General features: G+C 37.6%; 1 protein-coding gene across 1 annotated transcript in view; it reads right to left on the minus strand.

Annotated features, from left to right (window-relative positions):
- The window catches only part of LOC137503267 (zinc finger and SCAN domain-containing protein 12-like), a 44,339-nt gene extending 22,729 nt beyond the window's left edge, over positions 1-21,610 (minus strand). Inside the window, exons 1-4 of the mRNA XM_068230812.1 lie at positions 21,504-21,610; positions 16,907-17,067; positions 12,173-12,265; positions 9,321-9,416 (exon numbers count right to left, since the gene is read on the minus strand). Of these exons, the coding sequence (XP_068086913.1) occupies positions 9,321-9,416; positions 12,173-12,265; positions 16,907-17,002 (285 nt within the window). The 5' untranslated portion in view covers positions 17,003-17,067; positions 21,504-21,610. The remainder of the gene's footprint in view (positions 1-9,320; positions 9,417-12,172; positions 12,266-16,906; positions 17,068-21,503) is intronic.
- Between the last annotated feature and the right edge of the window lie 837 nt (positions 21,611-22,447).

The raw sequence follows: 22,447 nt of genomic DNA on the forward strand, positions 1-22,447 counted from the left end.
CTTTGTAAACTAAATCACAATAACTGAATATTGGAAGAACGAGGGTTTCAACTAGTTTCATCTTTAAACTGAACGGGAAAGTAAATTTGAAATTGTTTAATATGTGCAGCATTGCCAAAAATCGTCTACTCAGAGATATTGTCTGATCCGTCCAAGAGAAGCGCTGGTTAATGATCACTCTGAGATTGTTTACCTCTTGCAAGAGGGTAAGGCTTCATACTGAAGTCATACATCAGGGATGGACATGTGGTAATTACTGGAAATAAGTCTTGGATGGGCAAATGCTATGATTTGGGATTTTTGGGGGTTTATAATAAGTCCATGCTGGAAAGACCCTTTGCTTATGGCCCCTAGATCCATGTTAATTTGCTCAATTGCTTTCAAAACATCTGTTGGTTTTGCATGGATGTACAATTGTACGTCGTCAGCATAAATGTGACATTTACAATGTGTCAGCTCTTTAGCTAAGTCATTGACAGACAGAAAATAGTAAGGTTGCTAGGGTTGACCCTTGCGGGACACCTGTTTTCACATATGGCCATGACGAAAAGGTACCTTGATTGACGACAATTTGACGTTCATGTAAATAGGCTCCCATCCATCTCAGAGTACTGTAGGAGAACCCTAGGCGATAAAGTTTGGATAGGAGCAACTCATGGTCTACAGAGTCAAATGCTTTGCTGAAGTCCAATAAGACTAGAATTGTCACTTTTTGCTCATCAGTAGCCAGTCTTTCAGTCATGCTTAGGAAGGTAGAACATGAACTGTGATTTCGGCGGAAGCCTCACTGGTGTGGGTCCAGTATGTCATGGACGTTGAGATAGTTCGTGATTTGATTATGCACCATGTGTTCAAGTCTCTTGGCTGTTATAGACAGTATATTAATAGGTCTGAAATTACAGTTTAGGGTAGGAGATATTATTTTCAGTAAAGGATGTACCAGGGCCATTTTCCAGACATTTGGAAATACACTGTTTTGAAGGGAGAAGTTGAATATGAATGTCAATACTGTAATAATGGCATCGAATTTCCTTTAGCTTTGTAATACATAGATTGTCCACCCCTGTGGATTCAGTTTTAATTCGCAAGATAGCCGCTTTCACTTGCAGGGGTGAGACATAACTACAATAAAATTTGTCTCTGCCTATGGGTGGTGTGTTGTTATTTGCCCTCAAAAGATTTTCTTTTGCTTCTTCGATTAATTGAACATAGGAGGATACAAAGTGATCATTCTATTCATCAAGAGAAATCTCCAAATTGTCTACTTCGTACGGTTTATTTAAGCCAAATATTCGCGTTGACTTCCATAAGATAGCGGGTCTTACTAGGGTTTTATGAGGTCATGGGCGCAATGTAGTCGAGCGTTTCTTACTGTCTGAGTCGTTTTATTATGTAGTCGTTTGTAAGAGATAAGGATTCCTCCTTCGGGTAATGTTTATATTTCCTATGAGCGGCATCCTGCTTAGGCATCATTGCTCTAATATCATCATTTAGCCATGGAGAGAGTCTTTTACAGGTGCATGCTGTTCATAGAAGGGCGTGTTTGTCAAAAGTATGTAGTATCATGTTATTGAAAGTCGTGACCATGTCATCAATGTTAGTTTTATGAGTTATGTCCTGCCACGGCACTGAGAAAGAGTCTTCCAATAAGTTTTCATTGTCAATAAGGCTATAGTCTCTGTAAGTCACGTACTTAGGTTTATGTCTGGGGCACTGCCGTGCGTAAGACATAAAGATAGTGTCATGGGCTGACAGTCTGGGAGCAGACGTCAGGGTGGTTCGTTACTATCAGGTCCAGTAATGTGTGTGGTTTTAGTGTGCCGAGTTGGGGAAAGTGGCAGGATCGACATACTGCATGCCTGAAACGTATTCAATAGATGGGTGGTTTCAGATGAATCTGGATATAGAAGGTTTGTATTGAAGTCGCCCATCATTATAACATGTTCTCATAAAGGTAACAGTCTGTTAAGATCAGTCTCTAAGTCATTCAGATGATGAGCTTTATGCGGCTTGTATACAGCACCTGCTAAGCATTTCACAGTGGAGACCTGCATCACTATGAACATGTACTACGGTTTTCGCTCATACTGTTGAGGAGACTGGCAGATAATCTGAAGTTTCAAACGCGAAGAGACAAAAGCACAGACCCCACCTACCCCTGTGCCAAGTCTGTCATTCCTCAGAAGGCAGTAGGCAGGTAATTCCAGATTCTTAGCCTGATATTTGACTTTCAACCAACTTTCACTGCATAAGATTATATGAAAGGACAGTGATATGAAAATCGCTTTTAGTTCATCCATACGAGTTTGAGAGACTAAACTCTGGGCATTAAGGTGACATATGTCAAGTGTGCTTTTATGTCTATTTAGGGCTCACTGGAGAATGTGTGTTGTAGCTTCAAGGGGCTGAGTTTGGGTCAATGGACTAGCAGGTAGACAGGTTGAAGGGATGGGTGCAGAAGGGGAAGTGCGACAAGGTAAGTATTGCTATGGTCAAAGGGATTATGGCTGTTTGTGGTATGCATTACCAACTGCTAAAATGAAATTAACTAGAACACAGCATGCGACTACATCCTAAGAACGGTCAGCAATTAATGTATTTTAGATAATTAAATAATAATTAATAATAATAATAATATAAATAACAATAATAATAATAATAGTGATAACGTGCAACAGCAGATTAGGCGTACAGAATACTCAAGTAGGAGCTTATTCTATGTAGTGTTGATGTTAGATCTATGTAGACGTAATACAGAGGCCTGACTTAAATTAGATCCAGATAGGAAAATTTTATTAAAGAGTAAGTGGATGGACAGGTGGTAGGATAAGAAAACAGATAAGCAAATAGATATTTAGATAAATAGATAAATAAATTTGGTAAACGTACAGAGATGATAGATACCTAGATAGATAGATAAGGTTACATGAAAAAAATAAAAAAAGCTAGCTTCTCAGCTGCGACTTACAGTAAAGGATGGGAGGTGACTCACATTGTCAAGTGATAAGGCAGCACTGCAACAGAAGCTTATGCCATAGGAAGTTCCTTTAACTGGCACACTCTTAATTCCATCCTGTCCGCCTTCTTGATTACGATGTCTCCTGAGTCAGTCCAAGTGTTTGTAAGAACAAAACACTGGATTGCTGCTTCAAGATGGACATTCTGATAGGCGTAAGATGTTCATGGATTGTTGTCGATAAGCCCTTCAGATTAGTTTTCCTAGTGAAGACATCCTGCTGTGACTGATAAGACATAAATTTCACTAGTATATGCCTTGTTTTCTCTGGTAATCAAGGTCCTACTCTGTGACACCTATCAATGTCATTAAGTCTAACATCTGCACATACTACTTTGCACACGTTGAGCACTAGTTCATCACAGTTTTCGTTCGAACATTCAGGGATGCCGAAATTTCTTACATTATTTCTCCTTCTGTACTACTACAATGAATTGAACTTGGCATCCATATCCTCCTTCACTTTGCGGATTTCTGCCTCCTTCCTATCATGTTTTTCAGTTAACTCTGAAAATACTTCGATGTTAAAATTTAAACTCCTTTCAAATTCTTTTATAACCACTTGTGTCATGTGGGGCGAAATGGCCTGCACAATTTTTTCAAAGAAGCTGTCCGAGTTAATGAATTCCTCCAGCACACACTTCACGAGGCAGTCTACGTTGGCAGCACTGGTAGTGGCTGGGCTTCCAACTCCATTGTTTCTCCATTTTCTTTAGATTGCAAATTTGGAAGAAAAAGATCAACACCGACAAAACATATGGGTATATCGATTCGTAAATACAAACGTAACACTTCCGCAAGTTTCTATCACTTCCACTGATGTACAATACCTTCAAATCACTCGATTACTGTGGAGCCTCACTCAATGACGTCCATCACCAACCATTTCATCAGACAGGTTAGAAACTCAACATGGCACGACTCGAACAGTGTCACGTTGCATTACACATTTACACAAGGTTTACCTACATCAGCACATTTAATAATTGTAATAATAATAATAATAATAATCATAATAATAATAATAATAATAATAATAATGAGCACTTGAAGGAGTATTAAGTTTAAGCGAATTTCACACTTTCCTGCATTGAGTCAGTGTCTTTTCTCTTTTTACATTTTATGAGGTAGTGACTATCGCACATGTCATTACATAGTAAACAAACACAGTCATTTGTTGGGTAGTGGAATTTTGTCTATATGCATATTTTGCTGTGGAAGCCATACAATTAAGCGATTAGAAAACTGAGAACGCAATATAGGCCTCACCATTCCCCAACAACACAGAATATACAATAGTAAGCAGATCAAAACATTGAAAATTCGATCGAACATAGTCGCTACTGCTTGCTATATGCTATTCATATAGCTATTGAAGATATCAGTTACTTCATATTCGCAATCACACTTGGTTTTGTTAATGTTTATTCAGGTTTCTCTACAATTTATTCCTGGCATAAAAGACATGCCCAAGATTATTCTTACAAAAATTGAAAAATGTGCTTCTATTAATGGACAAATAGGGTATGTCCATTTTATCTGGCAGAAGAACGAATTTCCAGATTATTTTCTGAATTTCCTGACATTTCCTGGTTTTCCCACTATTTCTGGAATTCTCTGACATTCTCCGGTTAGCAGTATTCCATATGGGTGGACACCCTGTTAATCCCATATTTGTTTGGTGAGGCCACAGTCTTCTTATTTTTGTTGAAAACGTGAAAAAAGGTTCACGACTGTGTGTTGCCGTGTGTGTCTTTACTAGCTGATGCGATAGCCTCCTCTTGTCCTATTATTCAAATGGGGATGCTTGTGCTAGAAGTTGGCTACAGCTTCATTGTTGAAATTGAATATTGAGGGATGTGTGGTGAAGAATCTGTAATGAGAGGAGGCTAGAAGGATTTTTAAGATTAGAGCAAAAAGGCTAAAATTTGACTAAAAATGCTGTGTATGAAATTACTCACCCCGTTGACCTTTGTGGTGGGAACTAGTTGCCTCTGCAGCATTAGAACCAATGACAGTTGCACTTCTTGTATTGTATCTGTGTGTAATTGATAGAAGGGGGTGTGGCGGAGGAGAGGAGATGGCTGGAACATTGAGCTTATGCGCTGCTGGCTGTAGGCTGAACATTTAGAGTGATAATGGCACAAATTTGTTTGAAGCAGCAAAAGAAATCAAGGCCTTTCTGCAAAACAACCCTCAGAAAACCAACTCTTCACACAACTGCAGGCATGCGACTGACATGGCATTTCAACCCTCCTGCAGCACCACACTTTGGTGGAATCTGGGAAGCAGCTGTCAAGAGTCTGATATATCACCTGAGAAGAGTGATGGATTCTTATCGCTTCACCAACAAAGAAGGTACCACTCTTATAACACATACATCCTCTCACCAAATAATTTTTTAACGTGTCTTAATTGTGTAAATTGTCGTTTGTAAACTTACAAGTTTCCTCATTTTTATAACACACATTCCTCTATGTAACACTTTGACTAGAATAATCAGGATCCTGATTTTTATCCCTTAGGTATGAGATCATGGCTGATGATGCCCAAACAATGGGCGAAACATGTCTCCTTAAATTAGTATTACAATATTAAGGGGTTGTTCTCCCCGAAGGCAGGTCCGAACCTCCGCAGAGGTGTTCCTGAGCCGGAGTTTACGTGCGGTGGGGTGGCCAGTTCCTTTCCGCTTATTACAATATATAAATCTTAATTTTAAGACCCCAATGCATATTGAATACGTGGATTTCAATAAACTTTTATAACATTGTTGAATTAATGTACATTTCAATACGGACCAGTCATGAGATTTGTAACATATAATTATCTGAGATTGTTGTAAACTATCCACGGAGTGAAAATAAGGTCCACTGTTCGTACAGGAGTTGAACCCTCTACACAAATGTTAGATTAATGTTGTGTAGGAAACTATCAACTCATACAGTATAAAGACTATAAATCCTATCATAAATCAAGTAGGCCATCTTCTTGTTGGCGGAAAACTCCAATACTAGTGGAGTAAAATATTTAGAATTTCTGTATCATCTCACAAATATAATTATGATGGCGGAACACCATTGACTATTTCATCCTGACACTCAACTCTCTGAGAGACAAGTTTAGGATCTCATCAGCAAGGGGGACAGAAAGAAGCGACACTCATACACGTCTCAAGTGTTCTATGATGAATGCAGATACCTTACAACTATTAACGTGTAATACACAAATGGTGCCTGTAACCCAGAATTACCCATTCCTTAAAACTGCTGGCCAAATTCTAATGAAAAATTGTGTGAAATCGAACAAGACCAGACTGCCTAGCTACCAAGGCTCTCTACATAGACATGATACCTGACCTCACCACATTTCTCTCTGCACTTTATAGACTTAGTTCTCATAGAAGTCAACCCCTGAACATTTAGAGTAATTACAGCACAAAGTTCTTCGGAGCAGCTACAGAAATCAAGGCCTTTCTGCAAAACCACCCTCAGAAACCATCTTTTCACACAACTGCAGACATGAGACTGATGTGGCATTTCATCCCTTGGGCAGCATCACACTTTGGTGGAATCTAGGAAGCAGCTGTCAAGATTCTGATATAACAACTCAGATGAGTGATGGATTCTTATCACTTCACCAAAAAAGAATGGACCATTCTTACAACACATACTCTCACATCCTATCACCAAAACTAAATGATGACCCTTTTGACACTTCTTACCTAACTACATCCCATTTCCTTATAGGAGAGCCAATTACTACACTCCCTGATATTGATTATACTTCCCCTCTCATCACAACCTTGCTCACATAGCTATATTTTCAGCAGCTAACCCAGAACTCCTGGAAGATGTGGTGAAATGAATATCTCAATAAATGGGCAATGAAATACCCCACAGCGACATAAGTCATACTGAAAGAAGATGACACTCATGCTATGAAGTGGATGATGACAGTGATCAAATGTGCATCCTGGTAATGACGAATTCATTCATGCAACGAATTTTCAGGTGAAATTATAAGGCCTATCACAAACGCTATCTCTTATGAAGTATGAAACAGGAAAGCAAGATAACTCTTGAATGGCTTATTTATTCCATTGTATGTTTAACCACTTGACGTACTTTGACGGATCTCTCCGTCCTGGCTCTCGACTGCACTCCGGTACAAAGACGGATTGCTCCGTCCACGCGTAGTGTTTATTTCCGGACCCACTCCAAGCCGGTTTCCTTTGTGAAGGATTTGATATTAGTAAGGTAACCTCTTGACAGATGGAATCACTGTTTTATTCCATTGATGTATTCGATAAACATGTCTGTGCATTTATTACACGGAAAGAATAACCAGTATCTTAGCAACCTCATCATAAGCGAAATCATGGCTGCCTCCATGTTGAGTGACGAAGTGATTATATGGGAATTTTTAGAAGAGAATGACATTGATATAGAAATAAGCGACGAAGAATTTAGTGGATATGGAAAGTAGTGAAAGTAGTTCGTGTGATAGAAACTTTAGCGCTCGTAGGAGTGAACAAAGTGCTGTTTTGCCGTCAAATATGTCACTTAATATTAGGCCTACAACTGATGCCGCACCAGCGGCTTCTAATCATGTTTTACAAGATAGGGAATCGAACTGGGAGCACATAAGTAATACTCCAGAGTATCATTCATGCATCGCAAGTGGTGAAATAGTGTTTTCCACAGGCACCTAGGACAATACCCGAACGAACTAAAAGTTGTGAACGAATTTCTAACAACAGACTTTTCGGGAACATCTAACCAATGAGGTAAATGCTTATGCAACTAAATGTCTTGTATCGGCTGCCGAGGATATAAATGGGGTTATGTCATTTGGAAAGGAACTTTGGTTTCCTGTATCTGTGGATGAAATGAAGGCCAGATTACCTAGAAGTGGTAAAGTATGATGGCAAGAAGAAATTCAGACCCAATCTTGTTGTTGACTACAACTGTGGAAAGGGTGGTGTTGATTCCCATGACCAGAGACTTGCATCATTCCCCTTGATGAATAAGTATGTCAACCCTGAAAAGAACCGAGTAGGCTTTACCACCTTCCGGATCAATTTGGCCGAACAGCTGTTGGCAAGTGAGACCTGCCTGACTATCCAAAATAAGGCACCCAAGCCCTGGGGACACACCACTGAGGCTTCAAGAGAGTCACTGGGGCACATTCCGACCAAAATACCCCCAACAACGAAGAAGGTTATCCCATCACAGAGATGCAAAGTGTGTGACACGGGATCTGAGGAAGGAATCTTCATTTGAATGCCACTGGTGCAAGGTGGCGATGCATGAATGTGACTGTTTTATGATCTACCATATTCATAAAGACTTCACAAAGTACATCTGACAGTAGTTTGGATATTTCAAATAATAATAATGTTATTTGCTTTACGTCCCACTAACTACTTTTTAAGGTCTTCGGAGACATCGAAGTGCCGGAATTTTGTCCTGCAGGAGTTCTTTTACGTGCCAGTAAATCTACCGACACGGGGCTGTCGTATTTGAGCACCTTCAAATACCACCGGGATGAGCCAGGATCTAGAAGGCCAGCGCCTTAACCATCTGAGCCACTCAGACTGGCAGTTTGGATATTTCCTCTCATTATTTTGCTGTAAAGCATGCTTTTTCAGTGTTGGTGAAAATATCATGTAAAGTAATGAAAATAAATGGTACACCAAGGCATAAATAAGTTCAGTTAAATGGTATGAGAAAGGGTTAAGTAAAATTATCAGTCACAATGGACAAGTAACAGCACAGACAACATTAGGTCACTTGCCATGAGATGGCTACAATGTGTGTAGTATATTAAGCGAACACCCACAGTAAACAAGCATATCACCAGCAACTTGTATCAACAAATTACTGTATTATCTAGAAATCAATAATTAATATAATCAATAAGATAACAAAGGTGTTTCATTTGGAAGCAACTAGTAAAATATCCTGTAACAGTAACAAAACAATGTACCTTATAAATACTTTGTGTTCAAAACTATTTACGAATTCTAAAATATTAGTAGGATTGATACCAGCTCTCAAATGATAGAGAGTAGAGGTCTTTGAAATAATCCTAACTGCTGTACAATTCATAACACAAGATTAATGAACAACTCAAGGGAATAGTGAAAATAGGTAAGTAAACAGTCAATCTCATAAAAAAGTATATTTTCTGTAGGACTATCAATCATGTGCACTGAAATGAAGGGTCAAACACTGATATCTGTTGAGCCATTTTCTAACCATTTCAATTACCTGACGATGGCTTATCAAATTATGTATATTACCTCAAGAGAGTTTTCCTGGATCGAACCTGGCTCGGTTAACTCTGATTTAACTTCTTCTTTCAGAGCTATCACTTCTGATATATGTTCAAAATATTCCTGTGGAAAATAAGATATATTAGGTATGCTCATAACACACATCTACAAATACAGTCACTAACAGATAAGCATGTTATTTCATTAATTTCCAGTATTATAGTTGCTTTACACCGATAATAGCACAAACTTCTTCGGAGTAGCTAAAGAAATCAAGGACTTTCTGTAAAACAACCCTCAGAAAACCAACACTTCACACAACCGCAGGCATGGGACTGACATGGCATTTCACCCCTCCTGAGAGCACCACACTTTGGTAGAATCAGGGAAGCAGCTGTCAAGAGTCTGATATATCACCTCAGAAGAGTGATGGATACTTATCAATTCACCAACAAAGAATGGACCACACTTATAACACATACTCACATCCTCTCATTAAATATTTTTTAGATGTGTCTTTATTGTGTAAATTGTCGTTTGTGAACTTACAAGTTTCCTCCTTTTATAACGCATGGTCCTCTATGTAACACTTTGACTAGAGTAATCAGGATCGTGATTTTAATCCCTTAGGCATGAGATCACGGCTGATGATGCCCAAACAATGGGCGAAACATGTCCCCTTAAATTAGTATTACAATATATAAATCTTAATTTTAAGACCCCAATGCATATTGAATACGTGGATTTCAATAAACTTTTGTAACATTGTTGAATTAATCTACATTTCAATACGGAAATTAAAGTCCACTGTTTGTATCGGAGTTGAACCCTGTACACAAATATTATATTAATATTGTGCAGGAAACTAACAACTCGTATAAAGACTATTAATCCAATCATAGATCACGAAGGCCATCTTCTTGTCAGTGGATGACTGCACAATACTCCAACACTAGTGCACAGGAAACATTAGAAATTCTGTATCACCTCACAAGTATAATTATGATGGCAGAACACCTTGGACTACTTCATCCTGCCAGTCAACACTCTGAGAGACAAGTTTAGGATCTCTTCAGAAAGGGGAACCGAAAGAAGCCACACTCATACATGTCTCAGGCGTTACATTGTGTCATACTAATTTATGTTTCGCCCATTGCATGGGCATCATCAGCCGTGATCTCATGCCTGAGGGATAAAAATCAGGATCCGGATTACTCTAGTCAAATTGTTACATAGAGGAATAATTAATGAGAAATACACAAATGGTGCCTTTAACCCCGACATGCCCATTCCTTAAAACTAGAATAGACTGTGCTGGCCCAGTTCTAATAAATAAATTGTATGAAATTGAACAAGACCAAACTGCCTAAACCCTTTTGACACTTCTTACCTAACTACACCCCATTTCCTTATAGGAGAGCCAATTACTACACTCCCTGATCATGATTATACTTCCCCACTCATCACAACCTTGCCCACATAGCTATATTTTCAGCAGCTAACCCAGAACTCCTGCAAGAGATGGTGAAATGAATATCTCAATAAATGGGCAATGAAATACCCCATAGCAACATAGTCATACTGAAAGAAGATGACACGCATGCTATGAAGTGGATGATGACAGTGATCAAATGTGCATCCTGGTAAAGAAGAATTCATACATGTAACGAATGTGCAGGTGAGTAATGGTGAACTTACAAGGCCTATTCACAAACACTATCCCTTACAGCTGTGAGTATAAGGAGACAGCTACAGATATAGCAAACTGGTGGCCATTACCTGGCCTGACGTTCTGCCTGCCAAAGAATTGGGCACCCCTCCTCCTGTCATAACACACACACTCAGAAATTTGACAAGAATAAGACAAGGTAATTAGAAAAGGCCACGGCTTTTATACCCAAGGGGTGGGTTCAAGAAGGCTCTGGGCTAAATCCGACCACACCCTCCCATTTTATTTGGTACTCAAAAAGTTACAAGAAGCTTATGATTGGCTGAAAAGTAAATACAGAAACTTTGTGATTGGCCAGACTTCAAAGCTGGCAGGATGAGAAGGAAGTGTTGCAAAACACTGAAGTATCAAAATAAATGAAAGTCAATTTAGTTGAGGAAATTTATAAACCCAAAACTTTTTTAAATCATTAATCATTCCACCTTGCACCAGAGCTTTTTGTAGGGACATCTATGGAGAAATATTCAAACTTCTTGATGTACACCAAAACAAAACAAAGATATCCAGTCAGTTTAGGAAACTTGAAAATAACATATTACTCAGTTATTCAGTAGTGACATCTTCTGATCAATGTCCCAACATTATGCATTAGCTGTTTCAAGTTTTGTTCGATAGATAGTGTTCCTTAAGGCTCTTCTTTTACATGTGCGGGGTTGAGGTGCACCTCCCAGTACAAATATTATAAGTCACAATGGACTAGTACCATCACAGACCACATTACGGAGAAAAATAATATTTTTCACTTGCCAAGAGACAGCTACAATGTGTGTAGTATACAAGCGAACAAACAGAGTAAACAAGCATATCACCTGCAACTTGTATCAACAAATTACTGTATTATTTAGAAAACAATAATTAATATAATCAATAAGATAACAAAGGTGTTTCATTTGGAATCAACTAGTAAAATATCCTGTAACAGTAAAAAAAGAATGTACTTTTCAGCTACTTGGTGTTCAAAACTAATTAACGAATTCAAAAGTATTAGTAGGAATGATACCAGCTACCAAATGACATACAATAGAGGTCTTTGGAATAATCCTAACTGCTGCACAATTCATAACGCAAGATCGCGGAACAAACTGAAGGAAAAGTGAAAACTAGGTATGTAAACAGTCAATCTCATAAAAACGTAAATTATATAAATTACCTCAAGAGAGTTTTCCTGCGATGACTCTGGCTCAGTTAACTCTGATTTAACTTCTTTCAGAGCTATCACTTCTGATACATGTTCGAAATTTTCCTGTGGAAAATACGATATATTAGGTATGCTCATAACACACATCCACAAATACAGTCATTAACAAATGAGCATGTTAATTCATTAATCTCCAGTATTACAGTTACTTTTGGAATTTCACTAATGTTTAAGGAAGATTTCTACCAACAGAGGATTGTTATAACCAAAGGCTGTACTGAGAAAGGTGTTGCTATTCTTGCTCACTCCTTATGTCAGAGAAAGGATGAGACTGAGAACAAAATATAAAATGCGAAATATTTTCTAGACATATCAGAAGATACACTACCAGGGATGGAATTGGGGCTATCTCACACAGAATTTGGAAGGAAGCAGCCATAGGCATAAACACTAAATTGTATGAACTGTTTTCATATGTTCAATCATATCAGTCAAATCATAACAGTTGTTTGAACCAATTAGAACCATTACAACATTTCTAAATTATTTTTTGTTCTCAGCATAGAGTTTGTTTATAGACAGATTAAAATTACTTGAAATAATGGAATCACATTCTCTACTATGGTTTTACTGAGATCACAAGGGCTACATAAAACATTAATACAGTTCTGTTTCAAACAGCATATTTCAATGATTCAAAGTGTAAAATAAAAAACATGAACATGAAAGAAGCAGACGTATCACAGTCATATAACAGTGAAAGATGTGATTTAGCCCAAAGTCAAAGCAGCTAGAAATGAAATATTTTACTACTATATAGCTTGTTCTGTGAGGAGCTGAGGGGATGAGGACACCGTCAGTGGAGAATCAGCAGTGTTGGAGTTAATATCTGCAGTTTCGGAAGATCTTTTATGATCTACTATGAGACATTTAAATTTCACTCTTTGATTCATAAAACCTTGTCAGCATTAAAGGGGGGAGGGACTGGGATTAACCTCTTGAGTCCAGAAGTGTACATATGTACACCTTCAATTTTTATTTTATTTTGACACATTGAGGTTAGATTTTATGTTTGTTCCATGTGTCACACGTATGTTTACCTTATTAGTTCCAAATAAAACCACTAGGAGCACTATATACCTGTTCAGCTGTGAGCCAGATCACATGGAATTTTACATTTGACCAAGATGGCTGCTAGAGAGCACAGCAAGAGAAGTAAGTACCAGTAAATATTATATTTAACGGCATAAAAATGAAATAACTATTGGAATACGTTCAGTTATATTTAATTATTGAAAACACATAGTATTTAATGTGTTGTAATTAATATTTCGGTATGTTTTTATCCGGTTAAAGTGAGGTGTACATTTGTGCACCTCAGGTTCCTACAACAATATTCTCCCTCTTTGAGGTTATGAATTTTTCCTATGTTTTCTGCATCATTAACTAGTGTTTTACATTTACAGGCATATTTACTACAGATGCATTAGTAGATTTACTGAATAACAGTGATGCCGAACTGTCGGACACAGATGATGTGTTATTTGAGACAGCAATTTTAGAAAACTCATCCACAGAACCTGAATCAGAAAATGAAGATAATGTACATTTGACAGCTGCTACTACACCACTGCAAGTAAACACCCGTTTGATGAAGTGGAAAACAACAAGATATGTTCAAAATATTCTATATTGAAGGAACTTCTCTTCCCACTATGTAAAGCATGTGCATGTACTTGTAAATACAAAATGAGTGTAGGCCTAATTTACGTTTCATAAATGGATGTTAATTCACACTAATTTGGAATGCTTTACAGAATGGAGAGAAAGGGGCCTGAATTTGAAGAGGAACTGGAGGTCCATGAAAATGGTCCTAAACGAGTACAAGAGGCCTTTCATGAATATCTGCCAACTCCTTTTTGGGAATTGTTGGCTGAGCAAACAAACCTGTATTCAGTGCAGAAACATGACTTGCGCTCTGTTCAGACCACAGCTGTAGAATTACTACAGTTTACAGGGATTCAGATTTTGATGGGTACTCTGAAGCTACCACAGGGGAAACTATACTGGAACAGGGAATTGAAAGTGCCTTTAATTTCAGAATGTATGCCTCGAGAGAGGTATTTTGAACTATGGATTTACCTGCATTTCACAGACAACCTAGCTGAACATGACCTGTCTGATAAACTGGAAAATCAGGCCAATGATAAATATTGTTAGGGATAAGTGTCTGACGTTGCCAAGGCCTGCACACCTGTCGATTGATGAACAGATGATACCCTTTTCAGGAAGGTGTAGTTTTTGCCAATTCATCTTCTCAAAACCTAACCCACTTGGACTTAAAAATGTTGTTTTGGCAGCTAGAGATGGATTAGTATTAGAGTTTTGTATACATCAGGGGAGAGGAACTGTTTTTGAAAATGACTTGAAAGAGCTTGGTTCGGGTGGCAGCATTGTGAAACTGTTAAGTGTGACAGAGCCAAAGGATGGACATCATGTCATTTACACTGACTGTTTCTTTACCAGCATGAAGTGATGAGTAATGGCATTCATCAAACAGGAACTGTCTTGAAAAACAGAATTGGGCCTGTGGTTGGTAAGCTGAAAGATGACAAACAGTTGCAAAGAGGGGAGTGGGATGAGAAAGTTAGGGAAGATGGAAAAGTTTGTGTTCTGAAATGGAAAGACAACAAATATGTTACATTTTTGTCAACTTGTGTTGGAAGTGAGCCACAGGCCACATGCATGCGTTGGTCCAAACAGGACAAAAAAAGAAAATTGAGGTACCACAGCCAGCAGTAACCAGCAGTTATAATCCAAACAGATTGTTGGCATACTATAGATGTACTGTACAAACAAAAAGATGGACAGTATGAGTCTTCAACCATTTTGTAGACCTTGTCCTTGTAAACGGCTGGTTAATGTACAGAAGGGCCTGCTGGAAATCAGATATCCCTCAGATAAAACAAATGAGCCTCCTACAATACCCTCTCCATGCAGCTAATGCCCTTATTAGATCTGAAACAATTTCACAGTCTGTCAGACACTCACCGAGAGGACTGCACACTGTTGGCATTGAGGATGATGCACAAAGGGAACAGGAAGAACAAGAACCAGCCTCTAAATACCGTAAAGTGATATCAAAGCCTATTCCGGAGGTCAGATTTGATGTGTACGGGCATTTTCCCAAGTATTCAAATGACAGCTTTCCATCCAAGTGTAGGTTCCCAGGATGCAAGTCCAAATCAAGAATCATGTGTGTAAAATGCAATATGTACTTGAGTGTCTTCAAGAACAACTGTTTCATGAAATACCATGTAATGTAATGATTGAGCATGTAATTACAATGTAATATGTACAGTATGCTTGCATTTTTCAAGTATTTTTAGAGTTATAGCTTGGTTTGGACACTGGCGTCATGGTTATTGAGGAACATCTTGCTTATTATTACATAAAGTTCTCAAGTCAGATTTATACCTTCTATTTTTAGTTTAAGGCATTTATGTAATTTGGTGATTTAATCTGGGTGTAAATGTACCATACTTTTCAACATTAATAAGGTATATGTATAATTTTGTTAAATATATTTATGTAATAAAAACCTGAGGTGTACATATGTGCACCATCAATTTTGGACACCCTATCAGTAGAATATTTTTTCTGGAATTTTTCTCAACATCTCTGATTCCCTATTATCCACTCTAGTGAATATCACTGTCAAAATCCAAATTTTTGTCTCCTGGGACTGAAGAGGTTAAAAGCTCATATTCTAATGTAAGTTAAGTAACTAATAAAAGTGAATTAAAGTAACAAGTTCTAGAATATACCAACTTAACACATTCAATACAGAAGAGAACAGTGGCTGAACTAAGGAATGGATGAAAAGGATGCACAAAAAGGACAAGGAAATAATGACAATGAAGAAGAAAAAATTCAGTTTAATGTGCCTGAAGTCCTTAAAGTGTCAGAGCCCACTAAGAAGGGGCATATAAAAGAAATTATTCTCAGAAATCATACATTCTAGAGCCCTTAGACATGGTTCTCTACTGAATATATCACAGAATCTGACCTGTATTTGAGGAATAAAATGAGCTAATCACTATTCTGTCTTTCTAGAAGAATTCAACATGTGAGCAAAATATTTATTTAAGAGAACGTACATTCAAATTTTATGGTATTTCATCCCTCGTATGTCATAGGCAAATCTGCTAGTTCCTTAAAACACATAATATCTTGTGGATGTGAGGGTAACCCACATTTATCACATCCGTGTTAACACTTTGTTTAGCAGTCTGGTGTATCAAGGCTCAAAAACACTAATGAAAGATTTGTGATTTAACTTCTTCTACACTAATTATGGCAGGAGTTATAATTCTTAACATGTGGTGCTAATGGTGATGCAGTACTGTAGGAGGATATTAGTTTTTTTTTAAAGTACGATCGGCCAACCATCATCTATTATAATCAAAGGGGAAAAATGAAAATGGTGCAACCCCTAAACCAAAGTAATTTCAATACTGACAGTAAAAAGTACAGACTAATCCAAGCCTAACCTTAAGTTCCTAAGAGTTGGCAGCTTTGTGTAGCGCATTGTGGTGTATTCCCGGACAAATAAAAAAAAACAGAGTTGTACTATGCATAGATGCTCATTCAGCAATTGGTGACTGCTGGTGTTAATACTGAGGAAGCACATAGAAAATTATGCCCCTGCCAAACTTATTCAGATATTAAGTGTTAATTTCTGACCCCTATAAAGTTATCTGGTATGAGACTTTCAAGCGATGCCGTTGTTTCTCCTTCAATCCAGCCTGGTTCCTCTTTGATTTTTGCTTCCAGGTCCATTCTGCACTGCAAACTGAAGTAGTTAGAAGGTACTGGGATGGTTGATTACTTCTACTGACCTTACACTGAAACATAAGCCAGAAAAATATATTACCTTATTAATGTCATTGATACTTACGGTGTTTGTTAACAGACTAAGCAACAACCTTGTCATTTTAAATGACCATCAATATTATGATCATACCAAAAAACCCAAAATTTTACATGACTGTTGATATTGTGGTCATACCTATAGGACCTCAAGTTTTCTATGACTAATACTTCGATCAAAGCTAAGGACCTGCAGTTTTACATGATTTCTAAAACAGTGATCACATCCATAATATAATTTAACTTATCTGTCAATATCAAGACCATAGTCATAGGACCCCTAGTATTACATGACACCTTATATCATATTAATAGCTATCTAACATACAGTTTTATATGGAACTGAAACCGCAACAAGATGACCTTTCTTGAAAATTCAGTGACTGTATGGTTTGCATATCACTCCGATCACCCGGGTCCATATACTGGAATCTTCCTACCACTTTTATCTTTTGTAATCAGCTTCAAAACTAACTGAACAAGTTCACAGTTCTTTGAGATATGTTCTATCAAAATTTTCCTTCCCAGGATCAAATTAGCAAATTAGCTCAAACCATTCTCCTCTCATTAAGCTTATTCACTATTTCTTTATTTGAGGCATGTTCTATCAATCTCATCTTCAAGAACTTCAGATAACATGGCATCTAAATGGCTTCAACTCTGTTTTTTCTTGGCACCAGTTATTATCTGTGTTTCACTTCCATACGGTATCATACTCCTTACTCAGTGTAAACATAATTTTAAACTTTTTCAATCTGTTGAACCTAAAGAACGTGATGGAGAACAGATGGGAATTTAAGATGGATTCAGTGATGATATTTATCGATACTGAGAAGGCATATGTCAGTGTACCATGGAAAGTGGTCTCAGATGCATTGATTAAAAAGAAGGCAGGAAGAGGTGAAGAGCCAATTATAAAAGCCATGAACGAAAAGTAAGTAGTATGAATACTGCGATAGGACAAACAAACTGGTTCAAAGAAGAAACAGGACTTCAAAAAGTATGTGTTTTATTCCCGCCAATCTTCATTACAATCATGGATGAAATCCACACAAGTATACAACAAAAAATGGGAACCAAGGAGGCAAAGGCCTCACACTTTGCAGATGAGACAGTAATATGTGGAGAAGATGAAATGGAAGCACAAGAACAAGATAATGCAAGGAATCAGGAGATGGAGGAATATGGAATGAAAATAAGTGTGGAAAAGAGTATGATAGTAGTGGTGACGAGAGGTAATAGAGAAGGAAGTGGGAATATTGAAGTAAATGGAAGACCATTAGAAGTTGTGGAAAGCTTCAAGTATTTGGAGAGAATAATTGAAGAAGATGGGTGATTAAAATAAGAAATTGGATAGGGACTTGAACAAGCCAATGAGTTTTACCAATGTGTGAAATGTATAGTCTGTAACTGGGACATCCAATGGAATGCAAGAAAATTTTGCACCCAATGTATTACAAACCTATTTTGACACATGCACCAGGCACATGGACAACAAAAAAAAAAAAACATGATAACGCAGAATGCAAGAGGCCAAGATGAAATTCCTTAGAGAAATATAGGGAGGGCATAAAGGGATAAAGTCAAAAACATAGAAATGAGGGAGTGAATAAGATACCCTGAACTGAAAGGCAAAATAGAGACCCATAAACTGAAATGGTATGGACAAATGATGAGAATGGAAGAGGATAGAGTTCCACAGTAAGTATTTACAGAGGAAGTCATAGGAGAAAGACATCGAGGATTGGCCAGAAAGGGGTGAATGGCTACGGTAAGGAGAGTACTGAGAAGAGTAGAGTAAAAGTAGACAAAAAATTTGAGGTAGGAAGGGAGTGGTGGAGAGAGGAAAACTGAGGAGGTTCTTGAATCACATTTCTACCCAGAAGACTGGAAATGGAAAATGAAGAAAATTCTGTTGAAATAAAGACAAAAATTTATACAATACTGCTATCAGCTCATTTCATTGAACAATGCCACCAACCTTTACTTAAGTGCCTTTTCTTTATTTTTCTATGCATGTCTTGTCTAATGACACAACCGAGTGGTGTTTACCAGAGTGCCCCTTGTAGGGAGTTCCATGTCAAACGAGTGGTTTAAATGTTTAGCAGTTTTTATTTTTCCCCGGGTGGCAAAAAATTATCTATGTTGAATACCTCGAGTAGTGCCTCAGAGAATTCATTTCACCCAATAGCAGTGTTCACTAGTCACTTTGTTATATTTTTCTGTAAATGTAAACATACTGCACTAACAATGAATACAAAAATTTCTCCTACAGGTAATACAAGCTTCGTTCCTGTGGCTAATTGAGTTGATTCTTATGCAATGCCAGGGAACCGATTTCTATGTAAACACATATCTATTCAGGCAACTATGATCAATTGTATTTTGTATATTTCATCGGAGGGGACAATACTGAAGAGTGCCATGTTTACTTGTTCTGGCCATCACAGTTTATTCTAATAATATGTTACTGAATTTCCTTTCAAGCAACTACCTTTTATTCTTCCAACAGCCAGAATTTATTCCTGAAGATTGTTCTTCCATTCCTGCTAGTAGTTTAATGTAGCACTAACAACTACAAGGGAAAGGGATAAGATTAGGTATGCAGCAGCATTAATTAAGGTTAATTAATGATAAAATGGGGAAACCACAGGAAAGTATTTCAGGACTGCAGATCATAGGATTCGACCCCATGCAAACTCACCGTCACTCACCCCTGAAAATCTTTTACACACCAATAAATCAGAGAGGCAGCCTACTGTTACCTAAATCGTCACGAATAAATACCGGATATAGGTGCTGTGGGGTAATGATGAGATACAGGAGAATCTCCATAACAACACTGATGTAACAAGACACAGATATCCTAAATAGAAACCTCTAAAGATTTTGAATCCTACTAACATATGTCGCGGCATACACAGTAAAGAACAACTCAATGTTCATAGCATCACTATTAAATTGCACAAAAAGGTAAGTAACACAGCAAAATAATAATTAAAATTACATACTACATTTCGCAATTTCTTTCTGAAACTACCATCTGCATTTCTTCATCTGCGTTGCTCTTCGGAAAAAAAATCCTCATTCCACGAAATTTAGATATAGGATATATTGCCACTACCAGAGTGTGAAATCAGAAAGAAGTGGGGGGGGAGAAGGAACATAGGGCTTAACTACTAATTTTTTTCAGGCAGTACCTGGGGGGGGGGGTATATTCCCCTGTATTTTAATTACCCTCTCCACCCAGAAAAATGTAAATTTGAGATCTTTTTGTTCGAATTTTGCTGTTAAAAGGAGAATGATAAACATTAGAACGTTATTCCAATCAGCTGAGAAGTTTAAGAGACACTCGCTATCTTAAGAAAGTCCAGACGAGGTGCGAGTTTCCATGGTTTATTGCTTTTTTAATGGAACTCTCCTCTACCAGGGCTATGTGCTGAATGAACAAATTTGTCAGTTTGTACCCTGCTCAAGTTAATATTGTCCTATTGATACCTATAGGAAACACACCCACTCCAAAAAGTACAGGAGTGGTGTAAACTCGAGCTACTTATAGCAATGACAAGAGAGGATGGACTCGCCAGCGCGAAACATCAACAACAGGCTACAGGTGTGGAGTTGCCACTGCTGCGTTGTTTAATTGCTCAAGGTGTGGCAGACATTTGAATTATTTCTGATGTTTTTAGTAAAATATGCCCAGTAAAAATCATTAATTTCAGTAATAAATTATCGGTTCTAAATTTTCCTGTTTATTTTATAATGAAAGAAACCCCCCGGGCAATTTTAGTTGGGGGAACCTCCGAGATAAAATCATCGGTGGGGGAGACATCCTTCCCTTTCCCCCCCCCCCGCGATTTCGCACCCTGGCTAGTACACACAACCTGCAGGCACTTGCAACGCAAAGGCTGGGAGTTTTCTTTTTTATCTTTTTTTTTTTTTTTTTTTTTTGCTAGTTGCTTTACGTCGCACCGACACAGGTAGGTCTTATGGCGACGATGGGACAGGAAAGGGCTAGGAATGGGAAGGAAGCGGCCGTGGCCTTAATTAAGGTACAGCCCCAGCATTCGCCTCGTGTGAAAATGGAAAACCACGGAAAACCATCTTCACGGAAAACCATCTTCAGTGCTGCCGATAGTGGGGTTCGAACCTACTATCTTTCGAATACTGGATACTGGCCGCACTTAACGCCTGCAACTATCGAGCTCGGTAGGGAGTTTTCTAAGAAGCAAGCTAGTTATATGCGTATTCATTTCTCATGCTTAATTAAAAATAAAATTTAAGAAAATTAATAACATTAAATATTAAAAATGTGTAGAATGCTGAAACTGAGAAAGATCAGTATTAACTTTTATATTCTCAATTGAGATCTATACATTTCGCAAAATTGAAGCATTGAATTTGAACATACCCGACAATATGTTACAGGTTGTGGACACAGTGTAAAATGATAGAAATCACAATTCCTCAATGAAGAAAATCCGTAAATCACTGAACGGAATGTGCTGTAGAATAGGCTAATATGCGCCTTCTATAACAACATACCAGCCACTTCGAAACAAAACCACATATTTGAATGTTGTTTAATCACTTAAAACAAACTCTTGAAGAACAAATTTGATTTGTAACAGTCAGTAAAACAGGCTGAATTTAGGAAAGGATGTATTACTAGTGATAACTGCAGAGTATACGCCACTTCTTCTTCTCTTGAAATGTGAATGGGCTTGTTATATCACCCAGTTTCAAACTTGTAATAAATCACGCTGTAACACTCTTATATACAAAAAAAAAAAAACAAAAAAAAAAAACTGTGGGTAGAGTTGTAGTTTAACATATCCGTAATGGATGTATGAGAGAGGAGTCTCTCCGGGTGGAAAAAATAAATAAATAAATAAATAAATAAATAAATAAATAAATAAATAAATAAATAAAGAACTCGAAAGCAAGTCCATACCGTCAACTGGAGTTACTATGGTCACTTTTTTTCAGTTTTTGTGAATATCTTGCACATTGTATGAGATATCCATGTAAAAATGAAATATGATTTAGTATAAAGTGTTGGGTATCATCTCCTTACTAAAATAAATTTTTCGAACATCCGGTAATTATCTCACATCTGAAAATGTAGTGATCATAGTAACCCCATGGGGTGGGGCACTATGGCCATATATTACAATCACTCAAGAATTGTTATTAAATAGCCTATGCAGGAATTAGTAGAGGGTGACTATGGTCACACAGGACATGTTTTACAAGCATATTAATGTAAGAATCTTATATTTAACTATAGTCTAAAGCTAAAAAATTACAATTATGACAAACATTAAAGCAAAATTTGCAAAATGTGTTTAATAT

The sequence above is a fragment of the Anabrus simplex genome, chromosome X (assembly GCF_040414725.1).
Source record: "Anabrus simplex isolate iqAnaSimp1 chromosome X, ASM4041472v1, whole genome shotgun sequence".
Taxonomy (NCBI): domain Eukaryota; kingdom Metazoa; phylum Arthropoda; class Insecta; order Orthoptera; family Tettigoniidae; genus Anabrus; species Anabrus simplex.